The 16,097-nt window shown below is 48.2% G+C and overlaps 1 protein-coding gene across 3 annotated transcripts in view; it reads right to left on the bottom strand.

The window, feature by feature from the left end:
- The window catches only part of INPP5F (inositol polyphosphate-5-phosphatase F), a 100,662-nt gene that overhangs the window by 63,584 nt on the left and 20,981 nt on the right, over window positions 1-16,097 (bottom strand). For all 3 annotated transcript variants that reach the window (XR_012780425.1, XM_075534505.1, XM_075534504.1), the window contains exon 2: window positions 9,114-9,194. Coding sequence is in view for 2 of the 3 variants with exons in the window: in XM_075534505.1 (XP_075390620.1) it covers window positions 9,114-9,194 (81 nt within the window). In the remaining variant the exon portion in view is untranslated. The remainder of the gene's footprint in view (window positions 1-9,113; window positions 9,195-16,097) is intronic.

Genomic DNA, 16,097 nt, shown 5'->3' with positions numbered 1-16,097 from the left:
GGAGAAAGAGGGAACCAATCACAATGATCGACATATTACCACCTCCCACTCACCGAGGGGGATGGACAACAGAAACGTGGGTGAAGAGAGACAGTAGTTGGTATAAGACAAGAAAAAAACAATAATTTATAAATTATCAAGGGATCATGAGGGAGAGAGGGTGGGAGGGGGGAGGGGAATAAGCTGATACCAAGGGCTCAAGTAGAAAGAAAATGTTTTAAAAATGATGATGGCTACATATGTACAAATGTGCTTGACACAGGGATGTATATATGGATTGTGATAAGAGTTCTAAGAACCCCCAATAAAATGATTTTTTTTAAAGGCCCACCTTTGTGGAACATTTTTTATCAACCCCTGCTGTGAGGGGGGGACGCCCTGCCAGAGGGGGACACCAAACCCACTCACTGCCTTCCACTTGAAACCTGTATCAGGTTTCCAAGGCTGTCAACCTTTACTTCACGCTTGTCCTTCGGAGCAGTGGGTGGGTGTGCACTGCCGGCCTTGGGGGCTGCAGTTCAATGCTTAGTGGGCAGCTCCACCAGGGCTCCTGGAGGGGCGGGGTGGGCACAGAGTGAACAAAAGCCACACAGCCCGTCTTCCTGGCCAGCTTATTCTCCACAGGGGAGCCCTGTGGGTTTCCCAGACCAGCTCCTTACCAGAGGAGAAAGCCTCATCTTTCTCCTGCAGAGCTGCTGGGGGTTTCGAACTGCTGACCTTGTGGTTAGCAGCCTAAGTGTAGTAACCCACTACGCCACCAGGCTCCTGCTGCAGGGCCATCCAAACGGTTGGTTTTCACCGAGTTTTACTTCTCTTTGGCTTCGAGTGGGACTGTGAGTGTGAGTCACTCTTCTTTACTCCCTCTATCAGGGGCCCTGGTGGCGCAATGGTTAAAGTGCTTACTGGGAACTAAAAGGTCAGCAGTTTAAGCCCACCAGCTTGAAGAGAGTCGGTAATCTGCTCCCGTAAAGATGAGTCGTGGACCAAAAGGTGAAGAAGTGGGAAGAGTCCTCCATTGTATTAGACAGATTGTAATTAATGCCATGAATCAAAATGTGTATCAACTATTGAACAGAAAGCTAATTGGCTCTGTAAACTTTTATGCAAACCACAATAAAAAGGGGGGAGAAAAGGTTAGTCTTGGAAATGCTACAGGACAATTCTACTCTTGTCCCGTGAGGCATCAGGCATTCAACGGCACAACCACGGCACATCTATTTGTCACGTCACATGCCCCTCCCACTTCCTGTTTCTCAGACGAATCCTAACTGGCCAAGCCCATGCCAGACACACTGCAGCTGCCAGTGGTGGGCAGCATGCCATGAACTACATCTCGCTTGATACAATGGATAGATGTATGGATTGTGATAAGAATTGTATGAGCCCCCAATAAAATGATTTAAAAAAAAGAACTACATTGCCCAGCATCACCTGCACATCCACCTGCCTGCTAATGTCCAGAGTCGGGGCAGGAGATCACAGGCAGGCAAGCCCCAGGCCTGCAGGGAGATTTTCTAAGCACCGAAGTTAATGAAATGAATTCTTAGCAGGGCTGGCTGAGAGGAAGTGGTTTCTCAGCAAAGGGCAGCACAAGAAAAAACCCTTGCAAGTCCTGCAGGCAGATGCTGGGTAGGTGGGGCACTCAGGTTATGGTACACACCTGCACAAATGCCACCGGTACATTCTTGCTGCCAATGTTACTGTCTGCATACACCTGTGTTGTCTCTCAGTGACACGTCCATAGGTCAGCTTCAACAAGTCTTAACACCACTGAGAAAAATATCTGTCCAACTTTAAACTTTGTTCAAAATTGCACATTTAATACTTAAACAATTCTCTAAAATATCTGACCCCCCACAGTACCATTTAAACGAAAGGAAAATAAGAGTCACATTAACAATGCTGAGTACCGTCCAGAAAGAGCCTGGTGGCACAGTGGCTAATGCGTTGGGCTGTGATCTGCAAGGTGGGCAGTTCGAAGCCAGCAAGCACTCCTCGGATAAAGACGGGGCTTTTCCCACCTGGAAGAAGCACACCAGCCTGTGTGATCATGAGGTGTCGACAGGATCGGGTATCAGAAGACGCAAAAAAAAAAAAAAAAAGACCCAAAACAAACAATCACATTGATGCAAACGTTGATGCAAATGAGAGGACCCAAAGCCCATCTGTAGAAAACTGGACATTCCCCTCACAGAAGGGTCACAAGAAAAGGACGAGTCAGCCAGGGTGTAGTATAGCACCGATGAAACAAACAACATTCCTCTAATTATTTAATGCCCCCCCCCACTATCATGACCCTAGTTCTACCTTACTAGGGTAGAACTGGCTAGACCAGAGCATGTCTATTTGTACAGATAAAGAGCTCTCTGCACACAGAATCCAGGGCAGATAAACCCCTCAGGAACAGTAATGGGAATAGTGATACCATGAAGATGGGGGGAAGGTAGGGGAGAAAAGGGGAACTGATCACAATGATCGATGTATAGCCCCTGCCCAGGGGGACGAACAACAGAAACGTGGGTGAAGGGAGACAGCGGGTGGCATAAGATATGAAAATAATAATAATTTATACTTTATCAAGGGGTCACGAGGGTGAGAGGATGGGGGAGGCAAAGGAAAAAAGAGGAGTTGAACAGTACAGCCTCGGAAGCTCAAGAGCAGTTCTGCCTGTCCTATAGGGTCGCGATGAGTTGACATGGACTCAACAGTAGTGGGCAGAGCAGCTGGGTGCCGCCCAGAGCCATGCAGAGCACTTCTCCTGGACAACGGCGAATCTGCACAGTAACGACTCTGGGGCCAGGAGCATCTTCAAGTTACAGAAGGGCAACTTAAAAGAGTGACTGACACAAAACACGCTTAAGGAAGCAATGCGTGTCCCTCTGGGATCACTCCACCTCAGGATAGGCCCAGGGGGTGAAGTGTGTGGTTGGAATCCACCAGCTGCCCTATAAGGAGTCACAGCCTCAGCAGTCCCATGGGGCAGTCCTACTCTGTCCTGTCAACTCTCTCTGACACAGAGGCCATGGGTGTGGGGCTTTGGGTACCCAGTCAGTGACATTTGGAGAATGGACTATTTCTACCCTAACTGAAAGCCAAGAATCAAAGGACCATTACACTGTTAGCAACACTAAATGAGTGAAAATTCTTGACATCCTGCTTTATAATAAGCACCTGGGTGCTGTGAGGTTGTGAAGTCCCCTGAGCTCAGGGTTCAGAGACAGAACAGCGGTCCCCCCTCAGCCCGTCAGTGACGTCTACTGGAGTGCATGCATGTCATGTACATAGGAGCAGGGCGGGAGTGAGGAGAGGGAGATTTGAAGGACAGGCACTTTCTCCCCTCATCTTCCTGGGCCTAGACAATGCTTCCCTGGGGAGAAGTCCCTGGAGCTGGAATGTACCCGTTTCTCTTCCCCACCCTCTGGGCCTGGTCACTTCCTCGGACAATCAGGCCTCAGCAGGCAGAGAATGAGGAAGTGCATGCAAACAGGACCAGTCAGATGGGTGCGTCACAGGTGCAGGAATGGGGGTCAGTCAGCTCCTGTCCAAGATGAGGGAGGGTGGAGGGTAAGGGGCCCGTGAAAATATTTGCCTTTGTTTCCCTCTCTGCCACATTTTCAAACAAGGAACCTGAGCAGTGATGTAACCACACGGAGGAAAAAGAGCAGGAATTCAGTGGAAGGCTGGGAGACGGCCCCCTCTGTCCTTTGAGCTACTCTGTCCCTTTGACTGAGAGCCCCTCAGGAATCAGGAGGGAGAGCAGTTGTTTTTACTGCTTCGTAACAAGCAGCAATTGACTGTCACACTGGTGAGTGCCGACCAGTGCCTCCCTCTCCCTCCTCCCTGGGATTCCTGCCCTCCGGCATTGGTTGTGGGCTGGGCCAGGAGACTTCCTTTGGCCAATGGGATGTTAGCACGCTCGGTGACAGGCAGAAATGGATAAGCGCTAGCACACTGGGGCTTGTCTGTGGCACCCAGCTATCACCACCACTCTGAAAAAATGCTCACGTTATCCAGGAGCGACGACAAAGGTGAGGCCCTGTGGAATGAGCCACGTGGGGCCAGAGGCCACGTGAAGGAAAAACCGACCTCAACCCAATTCCCAGCTGAATGCTACCAAAGAAATGACTCCAGCCAGCACCCAGCCACCTGATCAGCTCACAGGACCATGAGACGGTATTCAATGCTGTTGTTCTAAACCTTTCTGCTTCAGGGGTGGTTTAAACCCAGTGACGAAGCAATGAAAGAGATGTGGACTAACCTCCCCTGGATTTCAAAGCTTGACAAGAGCTTAAACCCAGGCCTCTTACTCATCCCAGCAGTCATTTCCCTGCTCCAAGATGTGCACAAATGGAGAGAAAATACTCACAGGTTTCACGCCCATCACTGAAAATTTATTTTAGAGCAGCACAACTAGCTAGGAAATGATTCTCTCAGCTTGAAGACAGATTAAAAAAATGGTTTGGGAAATGTAACCTAATAATCAATTTGTGTGGAATTGGTCACATGGGAGCCTAACTTGCTGTATAAGCTTTTCACCAAAAAAACCCCGAAATCCTATTTTAATTACGGAAACAAGCAAACACCCAACAACCTGTTGTCACTGATTCCATCTGCCCCCCCCAAAGACTCTCCAGGGCATGACAGCACTGCTCCCGTGGGCTGCAGAGGCTGAAAATCCTTCCAGAAGCTGACTGCCACATCTTTCTCCCCCAGAGCAGCTGGTGGGTTGGAACCATCAACGCCCTGGTTGGCAGCCCCATGCTTAATCCAGGATGCCAACAGAGCTCCTAATGAGCTGTCCAATATACAATGAACCCTCCTGTGAGCCGTGGACTTCAGCTGTCAGTAATAATGTAGGCATTTGGTTCATCGATTCTAACAACTGGACTACACGGATTCAAGATGCTAATAAAGGAAACTGCAGGGGATAGAGAGGAGCCCTGGGGACACAGTGGGTCACAGCAGTGGGCTGCTAGAGACACAAGGTTAGCGGTTCGAGACCATCACGCATTCCGAGGGAGCAAGATGAAGTTTTCCACTTCTGTAAAAATGTACAGTCTCAGAAATCTACAGGAACAGTTCTACCCTGTCCGACAGGGTTTTCTGTGAGTCGGAATTGACTGGACATCAGTGAGTTTGACTTGGAATTTGGTAGGGAGTAGAGAAGGAAGAAAGATATTATGAAAACCCTCTAAACCAGCAGTTTTTAACCTGTGCGTCGCGACCCCTTTGGGGGTCAAACAACCCTTTCAGAGGGGTCGCCTGATTCATAACAGCACTAAAATGACAGTTATGAAGTAGCAACGAAAATAACTTTACCACAACATGAGGACCTGTATTAAAGGGTAGCAGAATGAGGAAGGTTGAGAACCACTGCTCTATACCTTCTGCACAATTTTTCTATAAACCTAAAACTTCTAAAAAAGTGTTTTAAAAATATCATTATTAAAATAAGAATTTAAATGACCAATGGCAAAATATATGTGTGCGCATATGCGTATGAAAGTGAATGGGTAGGAATAGCTGCTAATTATTGTTGGTGTTAGATGCCATTGAGTTAGTTCCAACCCATCGTGATCTGATGCACAACCTACTCATACAATGATGTCATCCTACTCATACAATGACGTCATCCTACTCATACAATGATGTCATCCTACTCATACAATGAAGTCATCCTACTCATACATGATGAGCAAGGTTAAACAGTGTCTGAATGACACAGCGGGACCTTCTTCCCCTTCTAAAGAGTAGCAGAGCCAGAACGCACAACAATGTCATAGCAGGATTATTTGCAATAACAAAAACTGAAACCAACCCACTTGCCTAATGATAGACCCAAACCAAACCAAGCTCACTGCCATCCAGTCCATGCCGACTGACAGCAACCCTAGAGGACAGGGCAGAACCGCCCCTGCAGGCTTCCACGACTCACTCTTTCTCCCGAAGAGCTGGTGATGGTTTCAAACTGCCGACCTTGCAACTAGCAGCCCAGCTCACAACCACAAGGCCCCAGGGCTCCTTGCCGAATGACAGAAGGCTGAACTGTGATAGAGTCTATAACGGACAACTGTGTACAGCTGGAAAAGCGAGCCGAGTTTCATGTATCGCCATGTATAAACCTCAAAACGGAAGAGTTGAGTGGGAAATAAAATTTCTGAAACCCACAGCTTTAATATCATGTTGCAGGGCAGTGAGTTATTTAATGGGGCTCCTCTCAGCACAGTGCCCGTCACTCCCAACCAATGACCTTTTCCTGATGGGCCTGGTGTTACACTGTTCAGCTGTGAGGGAGAGGAACGCATCGAGAGAGACACACACACACCAGGAGAGGAGCGCGTCCTTGAGGACACTGGACCTCCTTGGCCCAGGGGACAGCGGTGACACCGGAGGCACAGTGCAGGGGCAGTTGTAAAACCACAGCCTGAGCCAGAGTGGTGGACTTCCCAGGGCACAGAACAAGTAAAAGCTGAGTGCTGTGGGACAGCTGGGGGCCTCTGGGCATTTAACAAGGGGAGTCGGGTACCTTGCGGGGGAAACTTAGAGCAGGGTGGCATTGGGCACTTAGGGCATTTACTCCCAAGACCTAAAAGAACTCTGGAACGAACAACTCTATTCCGAGCATTTCCACCTAACGTGTAGCCTGTTCACATCCACAATACACCCTTCAACCATGAGCGCTGTCCGTGGGCTCTGTGTGGTCACTGCAGTGACTCCTAGAGCCCAGCTGAAAGAGTGCCGTTTATGACAGAAAGCATTTATATAAAGCCCCGAATACAAACCTTTACAAGACAACATAAGTAACAAAGGCTGTAAAGAAAATCAAGCAGAAAATTCAAAATCACCGTGTTCCATTTCTTCATGTGGAAGATGTATGTGTGTGTTTGCTTTATAATAGCTTAACGCAGTGCATCTTTGATAATCAGCCTTTTGCAGCTATAAAATATTGCCTAATAAAAATTCATTTAAAAAACCAACCGAGGAATCTAACCAAAATGAGATTTTCTCTAGCAATGCATGCTTTCTTCATGTGCAAAAAAAAAATCAACCTGCCTCCCAAATGCTCAATAATTTGATTTTAAAAGAAAGTGCACCAGTGGTAGATAACCTTGCAATTATATAGCAATAATGGGAAAGCCCCCCACAGTTCAAACGCATGCTAAAAGGGATGCCAAGGGAAATCAGTTTTTATGTCTTTATTTACTGTGATTTGAGTGACAGTTTACCGAACAAATTGATTTCCCCTTCAACAATTCACGCTCATTTTGTTTTGTGACATTGAATGAAGTCTCCATAATGTGACAGCCTGCTTCCCTCCTCCTGTGTTAGTTGTTTCCATTTGTCCTTCTGTCCTGTCCCTTCAGGTCTAGGAGCTTTTTCCTGGGAGCGGCTGCTCTTTGCATCTCCCATGACTGACTACTAAGGAGTGTAGGCCTCAGCTTGCCTGTTTGGCTAGAAGTTGAGCCAGGGAGACATTTAAGTGCAGTGGTCTCAATGATTTCATTCGGTGCTTCTGCCTTTTGTGCACTCGCCTGTTTAGCACCTACAGTATCTCCACAAGGACCCCTGGTGGCACGATGAGTTAAGCACTGGGTGGCGAACCAAAAAGGCCAGCCATTCGAACCCGCCAGCCACCTCACAGGAGGACAGAGGATGCAGACTGCTTCTGTGAGGATGTGCACCTTGGGAAACTCAATGGAGCAGTCCCACTCTGCTCCACAGGGTTGCTATGGGGCAGAACGGACTTGAGAGCAGTAGGTGGGGTGCATTTCCCACTGACAAAATCCTCTCTGAGCCCAAGGCACAAGTGTTTCCCAATGACACGGCTCCCTAGGGGGGTGCTGAAATTATCCAGGGGGCTACAAAAGCAGATAATCTACACTGTCCTGGATGATGGGCTAGGGTACAAACGTTCTTAACTGCCAGGAGGGTACTGAATAATTTTTTTTTTCCTGAAAAGAGGTTAGAAGGCCCAAAAGTTTCAGAACTTAAGATCTAGAGCAGTGGTTCTCAACCTTCCTAATGCCGTGACCCTTTAATACAGTTCCTCATGTTGTGGTCACCCCCCAACCATAAAAGTATTTTCGGTGCTACTTCATAACTGTAATTGTCCTACTGTTATGAATCGGGCAACCCCTGTGAAAGGGTCGTTCAACCCCCAAAGGGGTCGAGACCCACAGGTTGAGAACTGCTGATCTAGAGCCTCGGTTCTCAAACTTGCTTGATGATTGGAATCACCTGGAGATCTGGTGCCTGGGCTCCTGGGCCTCTGGGCTCCTCCTCTAGAGATTCTGATTCATGGGGTTGCAAACAGAGCCTGGGGATCTGTAGATCCCAGGTCCCCACATGAACCCAATGACCAGCCAAGTTTGGGAGCCTAGGATCTAGGGCCTTGGTGAATGACCTCAAAGGCCCACCAACGTGCCTGCCCTGGAAATGGCTCCCAAACTTCCTGACTGCATCATGTTGGCCACCTGGCTTACCCCTCCACCTCACTCTTACTATTCTCTCCCTTGGAATCATCACATTTGGTATCTTTCTTTCAAAAACATAACCAAATAATTATATGCTTATTTGGTGATACATTCATCAATACCTGCTGCCCCGTTAAACTCCCTGAGGATGGGAATGGGTCTGTTCTTTATCAAATATCATGTGCTACCAAAACAATTCTTGACACGGAGCAGGCATTTAATAAACACATTTCAAAACAAAAGAAATGATTGTATTATTATGTGTCGTTTTCTCTAAAGTTTTTCTTTTTATTTCATGATATCTCAATAAAAATATACCTCCTTTAGGCAGACCCATAAACTCTGGTGGTCTGATGATTACGGGGCGGGCTGCCAATTGCAAGGTCAGCAGTTCGAAACCACAAGCAGGCCCAAGGGGAAAAGGTGAGGCTATCTACTCCCATAAAGAGTGACAGTCTCAGAAGCTCACAGGGCAGTTCTATCCTGTCCCCTAGGGTCACTATGATTTGGCATCGACTCGATGGCAGTGTGTTTGGTTTAAAGGTAAGGCAAAGTAGTCAGAAAATGACAAAATCAACATTTATTCTCCAAGAGGAAGTTTTCTAGAACTCCATGTTAAAAGTGTGTGTAGAAACATACCTGAATGAAGTTGGATTTTCCCAATCACACCTTCGACCAAGCCCAAACAAATGGGATTCCAGGCAAGAAGCAGGTCAGTAGCTAAAATTAAAAACAAAAAACTTGTCATGAGAAAGCATTCACTTGAGGATATATATTAAAGCGAGATTCTTAGCAGTACTGTATTAAAAAGTGATTGAGGTACCAATAAAGTACTAAGGCTGTGCACAACTGAACTTACTGCCTGCAACTCAGCGACTCATGAACAGCTTTAAACTCAAGGCCTTTAGAAGACTTCTGAACAAGGACAAGTGTGAATCTTCCCAGGTGGGAGGCAACATTCCATGGCATTAGGGGCGCAGGGGCAAGACACTGGCTCACTGCAAGACTGTGTATGGGGTGGGCTACTGCAATCACAGAAACAGAGCCAGTCCCAGACCCGAAAATAAAGGCTGAGGAATGGCCTCCCAGATGCCCAGTGACTAGTTCACACTCAGGAGAATACCTTTCCCATCAAGCAAAGAAATACAGAAAGCCACTGCTCATTTCTGACTTCTGGGACAAAACAACAGCAACTGCTTCCATTATACACTGGGCTGCCAATTGCAATGTCAGCAGTTTGAAACCACACGCTGCTCCGTGGGAGAAAGACGAGGCTTTCTATTCCTGTAGAGTTAGTTTGGGAAACCCACAGGGGTAGTTCTACTTGGTCCAATAGTTCTACTTGGTCTACTTGGTCACTGTTGAGTCAGAATGGGCAGTGAGCTGACTATGTGCAAGAAGGTCACTGGGTGGTACAAATAGTTTGCTCAGGGCTACACACTAAAAGGCTGCCAGTCCAAATGCGCCCAGTGTAACACCATGCACCCACCCATGCCTGGTGATCTGTTTGTCTGAGATTACGGCCAGGAAAACCCTGTGGAACCCAGTTCTCGAAGCACACGGGTAGCCAGGACTTGGAACTGAGTCCACAATCATGGGCCCAGGGGGCGAGGGGAGGGAGTTGATTACTTATCCAAACCATGCACACAGACAATGAATGATCTGGGGGACTGTATCCTCGACTGTCATCGATGGTGCATACAGTTCCGTTCTCCACAAGCTGGAGGGACAGGACCGAATGCAGGACACTACAGAGCCACCTGGGGGGACCAGGTCACCACAGAAATGGTCCTGGCGAATCCTGACGGCTCTGTACACTAAGAATTAAGTGCCCCGTTGTGCTGTTGAGTAAATGGCAGTTCAGGCAAGTCACACAGTCCAGGCCCGCCGGACTCCCCGGCTTCCCAGGCTGCCTTTCTCAGAGGCCGCCCACAGAGCCGGTCGACAAGAGAATCCAGGGCAGTGTGCAATAGGCACTCTCCCTGCACAGGAGCAGGTGGTCAGCGCTAACCCTGCCCCCCACTCAGAGATCCCTGTTTGGTCTCCTTTTGAGTTAGACGCGTGCATGTCTGTAGGCAAACAGCAATCGCGTGAGTACAGCATCATTACTAATGTATGTTTGTTTCCTGTTTGGGTGTCGTCTATGGGTGTCTTCCCATAGAGGTCTCAAAATATTCTTCATGGTTACATAATCTTGCACTTCAGGAAGCATTTCCTCACTGCGGGTGTTTAAATTCTCCCTAGCATTTCCCCCTCATGTAAGAGACACGGTGACAATGACCACTCTGCCAATATTTTATTTTCATTCAAAAGTAGTAGCTTTAGGGCAGAGTCCTGGGAATAAAACTACTGAGTCAAAATATTTTAAAATGGAAAGCTTTCAAGTACCGGTAATACCGAATTGCTTTCTACAAATGCCAGACCCCGTTAGATTTCTTCCAGTAATATGTGAAAATGCTCGTTTTAAAGTACTTTTGCCTGATTTAGAAATTTTAATTTTGTGAATGTGATGGCATCCTTTGCTTAATATTTTTTCATTACTGCGAAGATGTAACATTTAAGATTAACTGCTGATATTTCTTCTACTAGGATTTCCTTGTTCATAGTCTCTAACCATTTTTCTTTAAATTCCCTATGGCTTTCCACAGTTTTTCACTGTTACAGCAGGCTGCATCTCAACACCTGCTAACACAAGTGGCCCTGTTAAGAGAAACACCCCTGGGTCCCCATAACCATGTCACCCCGCCCTCAGAGAGAGGGCGCGTGTACGCTTCTGTTACTTGGGTACCACATGAACTCCTGGAGTTTTGGGGGAAGAAACTGTTGGAGTTCAAGTGGTTATAGGGATTACTGGAAGCAGATACACTTCAGGCACAAGGGAAGAGCAAGAACAATGAAGCAGGGGAGAGAAGGTGCATGGCTCCTCCCAGGTTGTCCCAGCAGACAGGAAACACTAAAGGCTGATGGGAAGCAGGCCGTGTCTACCTCATAGGTTCTCACAGCAAAGCAGCATAGTTTAGATAACAGAAGAGCAGTTGGTGCACTGCAGATGGACGTTGATAACAAAGGTGAATGGAGGCCAGTTGTGGAGACCTGAACGCAAAACTAGCAAGTCCCCACTTCCCAGCGAGCCTGGCGAGCAGACAAGGGTGGGATGGGAATTAAGACATTGGAAGGGCGTGGACACTCAGGAGTAAGGAGGTTATTTGGAGTCCTGAATTAAAATGTAACAAGGCTAGTGGGATGGAGCCCTGGTGGTGTGGTGGTTAAGCACTGGGCTGCGATCCACAGGCTCAGCAGTTCAGAACCACCAGCAGCTCCACAGGAGAAAGACTGGGCTTTCTACTCCTGTAAACAGTTCTGGCCCCAGGGGAGCCCTCTCCCACTGCTAGTGGTGAGCCAGGAACCGCACTCCACAAAGACCACCTCAATCTCATGCCATTAATCTAGCTGGCATTCTGCTGCCACCGCAAGCCCAGGAGAGAACAAAACCACAGAGTTAAGGCTAAAACTATAGGGTCAATAGTTACATTAACTTCCGTTTCTGTAAAATGCTTTTACTTACTCTCCCGCCCTTTCCCACCACTGGTTTGAATCGGCCAACCCTAACCCTGCACACCTCCTTGGGTCCCTCCTGAAATGCCCCAAGGGTCCCACTGCTATTTGGCGGGGTCCTCCCCAAGGTCAGGTCACGGCTCAGTCTTTGGAAAGGAATCCAGGGAGCAGTGTGCTGGCACAATCATAAAGTTCTTCATTCGATCTGCTTGGCTCGGCTCCCACTTTGGAGTGTCTCCACTAACAGTGGGAAAGTAACATGTTCAGTTCCTGGGGACCATAGTCAGACAGGTCCTGGAAAGCCAAAGCCCAGAACCCCTTATGACCCAGCCACCCCCCTCGGAGGGCCATCTCCAAAAGACTTGAAAGCAGGGCTCCAACAGAGGCCTGTACACCAGGTTCCCTGCAGCCTTCTTCAAAGAGTCAGACGGACACAGAACATCCCTCTGTAAGCCTGCTGTGTGACTCTGGAAAAGTCTGTGTACTGCTTTAATTCAGTGTTTAAGAAAACGGCATCAACTAAAAACAACTTAGTTGCCATCCGCTCAACTGTGACTTGTGGAAATCCCAAGTGTTTCAGAGCAGACATGTGTGCGGAAGCTTCCAACAGCTGCTATTTCAGATGCGGACCAGTAGGCTGTTCTTCCAGCAGGCCCCTCAGTGGACGTGAACCATCAACCTTTGTACCACCCAGAGTCATCCATCCATTAGCAGGTCACGAAATCAGTTTTGTATGTTGAGATGAACATCAACAGCAGTGAAATAGAAGAGAAAATGGGACATTGTAAGGATAAATCATTTCATGAAACTTTTGTTTCTGGTACGTAGCGCTTCTATGGCACTAGGTGATGGCAAAGAACACTGAATAGCCCCTGCTGGAGGAATGAGCAGGTCTGTCTTTGGAAAGAGCACAGCCAGGATGGGGGAAGGATTCCCTGCTTGGGACAGAGGAGCCCCTAAAGCTGGATGGGCACAGGGAGTGCCACAGAAGGAAGCTTCAACACAGCACGACCGTGAGGATGGGGCAGCACCGGCCGGGCAGTGTCCTTTGTTTGTACAGAGTCTCTGTGCATTCGGACAAACTTGACAGTACCTAACGACTGCAGCCAGGTCATAATGTTTATTTTAAAAATGATTTCTTGCTTCATACAGCAGAAATGCTTGAAAATTATTCAAATTTTGTATAAAGGCGCATTACACCAAGCTTGCAAACTATTTTGTAAAACATGTATATGCATGCTAGGGTGTTTGGTGTGTGTGTGTGTGTGTGTGTGTGTGTAACTATTTACTTAATAGTTTTTGAGTGGGGGCTTTTTTTTAGGTCTCGCACTTTGTGGGGTTTGTTTTGTTTTTAAATGTCTTGGGGGACTGTTCTGTTTATGGGGAATGTAGTAAATCTGTCTAGCATCAACATCATGAAAGCAGTAACTCTGACATTAAAAGGGAATCAACATGAACCCTGCTAGCCCCATGAGGTGACTTCTACCCCCCAGAGCCATGGGAGCAAAGTCCACATTCCTGGGCCAGGTTTGCTAGCCTGCATGGGCTGGCCGGGCTACCTTCTTCCTGACTCCGCCCCCACCCCACCCCCAGCATGCTGGTCCACAGTCATCCAGATCCACAATGTGTGTGGAATGTCGTCGCCACCCACTTCTGCCTTCTCTTCATTCCAAACTCAGAACAAGGGTCACTGGTCTTCCCGGCCACACCCACCCAGGACAACTAGCCAGCTCTCTCTGCCCAGTGGAACCCTGCCCATCTCTCTGCCCAGCACCTGCTGTAGTTTAGGGACTCTTAACTGTCGACTGGCTGCTCTCCCTCACTGACCACACAGCTCAAGAACAGACTTGTTTTTTAATCGTTTTATTAGGGGCTCATACAACTCTTATCACAATCCATACATACATCAATTGTGTAGAGCACATTTGTACATTCATTACCCTTATCATTCTCAAAACATTTGCTCTCCACCTAAGGCCTTGGCATCAGCTCCTTACTTTTTCCCTTCCCTCTCTGCTCCTCCTCCCTCATGAGCCCTTGATAATTTATAAATTATTATTTTGTTATATCTTTCCCTATACGACGTCTCCCATCACCCACTCTTCTGTTGTCCATCCCCCAGGGAGGAGCTCCCATGTAGATCCTTGTAATCAGTTCCCCCTTTCCCACCCACCTTCCCTCTACCCTCCCAGTATCACCACTCACACCACTGGTCCTGAAGGGATCATCTGCCCTGGATTCCCGGCGTTTCCCGTTCCTATCTGTACCAGTGCACATCCTCTGGTCTAGTCAGATTTGTAAGGTAGAACTGGGATCATAATAGTGGGGAAGGAGGAAGCATTTAGGAACTAGAGGAAAGTTGTGTGTTTCATCATTGCTCCTTCACACCCTGACTGACTCGTCTCCTCCCCAAGACCCTTCTGTAAGAGGATCTTCAGTGGCCTACAAATGGGCTTTGGGTCTCCACCCCGCACTCCCCCACCTCATTCACTATATGATTTTTTGTTCTGATGAGGCCTGATACCTGATTCCTTTAACACCTCGTGATCGCACAGGCTGGTGTGCTTCTTCCACGTGGGCTTTGTTGCTTCTGAGCTAGATGGCTGCTTGTTTACCTTCAAGCCTTTAAGACCCTAGACGCTATCTTTTGATAGCTGGGCACCATCTGCTTTCTTCACCACATTTACTTATTCAACCACTTTGTCTTCAGCAGTTGTGTCGGGAAGGTGAGCATTAAAGAATGCCAATTTAATAGAAGAATTGAGGGAGTACCCATGTGGAGGCCCAGTCCTTCTGCTACCTTAATATAAACCTAAAAATGTATGTCAAGAACAGACTTGTTCTGATTAACGTACCCAACCCAGAGTACCCTGGCGGCTGAATAGCTGGGTGGGAGGCAGAGGGGTGTGCATGGGTCACTTAGAGGGGTTAGCTCACAGCCATCAAGTCCACTCGGACTCACAGCAACGGCACAGGAATGGGTGGAACTGGCCCAGGGAGTTCTGAGACTGTAAATCCTTATAGGAATAGAAAACCCCATCTTTTTCCTGTGAAGCAGCTGGTGGTCTTGAACTGTTGGCCTTGAGGCTAGCAGCCCAACATCTAGTCCACTACAGCACCAAGGCTTCTCAGAAGGGTCTGCAGAACCACAAAGTGGCAAGGTTAAAGCTTCTTGGTCTATTTCTGAGAAGGAGGGTACAGGAGGGCCTAGCATTACATAGCCTTTTAAAATCAGGACACAATCTTCCCATTTTTCCAACACCCTCCCAGAGGGTCTCTGGGGTGATGCTCATTCTACATTTGTATGGGGCTCGCTCACCACCCTGGCTCCAGCTGCTCTCACCAGCTCTGGGCAGGGCCACCTCATCAAATCCTACTGTTTCCAGCCCTTCCGTATCTAGTGACTCCTCACGGATCTCCATCCCGGACACTGCCAGCCTCATTTCAGGCCAAGACACTCACCACCTGGATCACTGAAAGCGCCTGCTGGTCTCCAAGCACCCTGCAGGCTCCTCAGTCCTCATTGGCTGCAGACAGCGTGGCAGCTACAGGCTGCGGCATAGAGCTATGAAAACATGGCTGAGGAACTAGAAGGGACCAGCCAGGAGGGCAGTAGGCAGTAAATCAGGACCCATTTCCTTCAGACAGCGGAGTGGTTACGCACTTGGCTGCTAAAGCAGAAAGATGGCAGTTTGAACACACTACCCGCTCCAAGGGGGAAAGCTGTGGCAGGCTGCTTCTGGAAAGGTTGGCGGCTTCTGAAACCCTTTGGGGCAGCTCTGCCTCTGCCCCTCACCCCACCCCCGTACCTACAGGGTTGCTGTTAGTTTTTTGTTTATTTTCTCCAGACAGGCAGATTAGAACTCGATATAAACATTAGACAATAGTAGAGGGTAGACAGCGAAGGGTAGGCATGAGGCCAGAAGTCCATTAGACAGGTAACAGTATAAACAGGATGGCCTGCTGTCGATTCTGGAGTCTGACTGCAGGCTGGTATCTGGAGTCATTCAAACTTTGCTGCAGGACCTGGGCAGCCCCTGAGCCAAGCAGGCCACAGGTTTCTCATTT

This window comes from Tenrec ecaudatus, chromosome 16 (assembly GCF_050624435.1).
Source record: "Tenrec ecaudatus isolate mTenEca1 chromosome 16, mTenEca1.hap1, whole genome shotgun sequence".
Classification (NCBI taxonomy): domain Eukaryota; kingdom Metazoa; phylum Chordata; class Mammalia; order Afrosoricida; family Tenrecidae; genus Tenrec; species Tenrec ecaudatus.
This window is presented reverse-complemented; position numbering and strand designations above follow the sequence as displayed.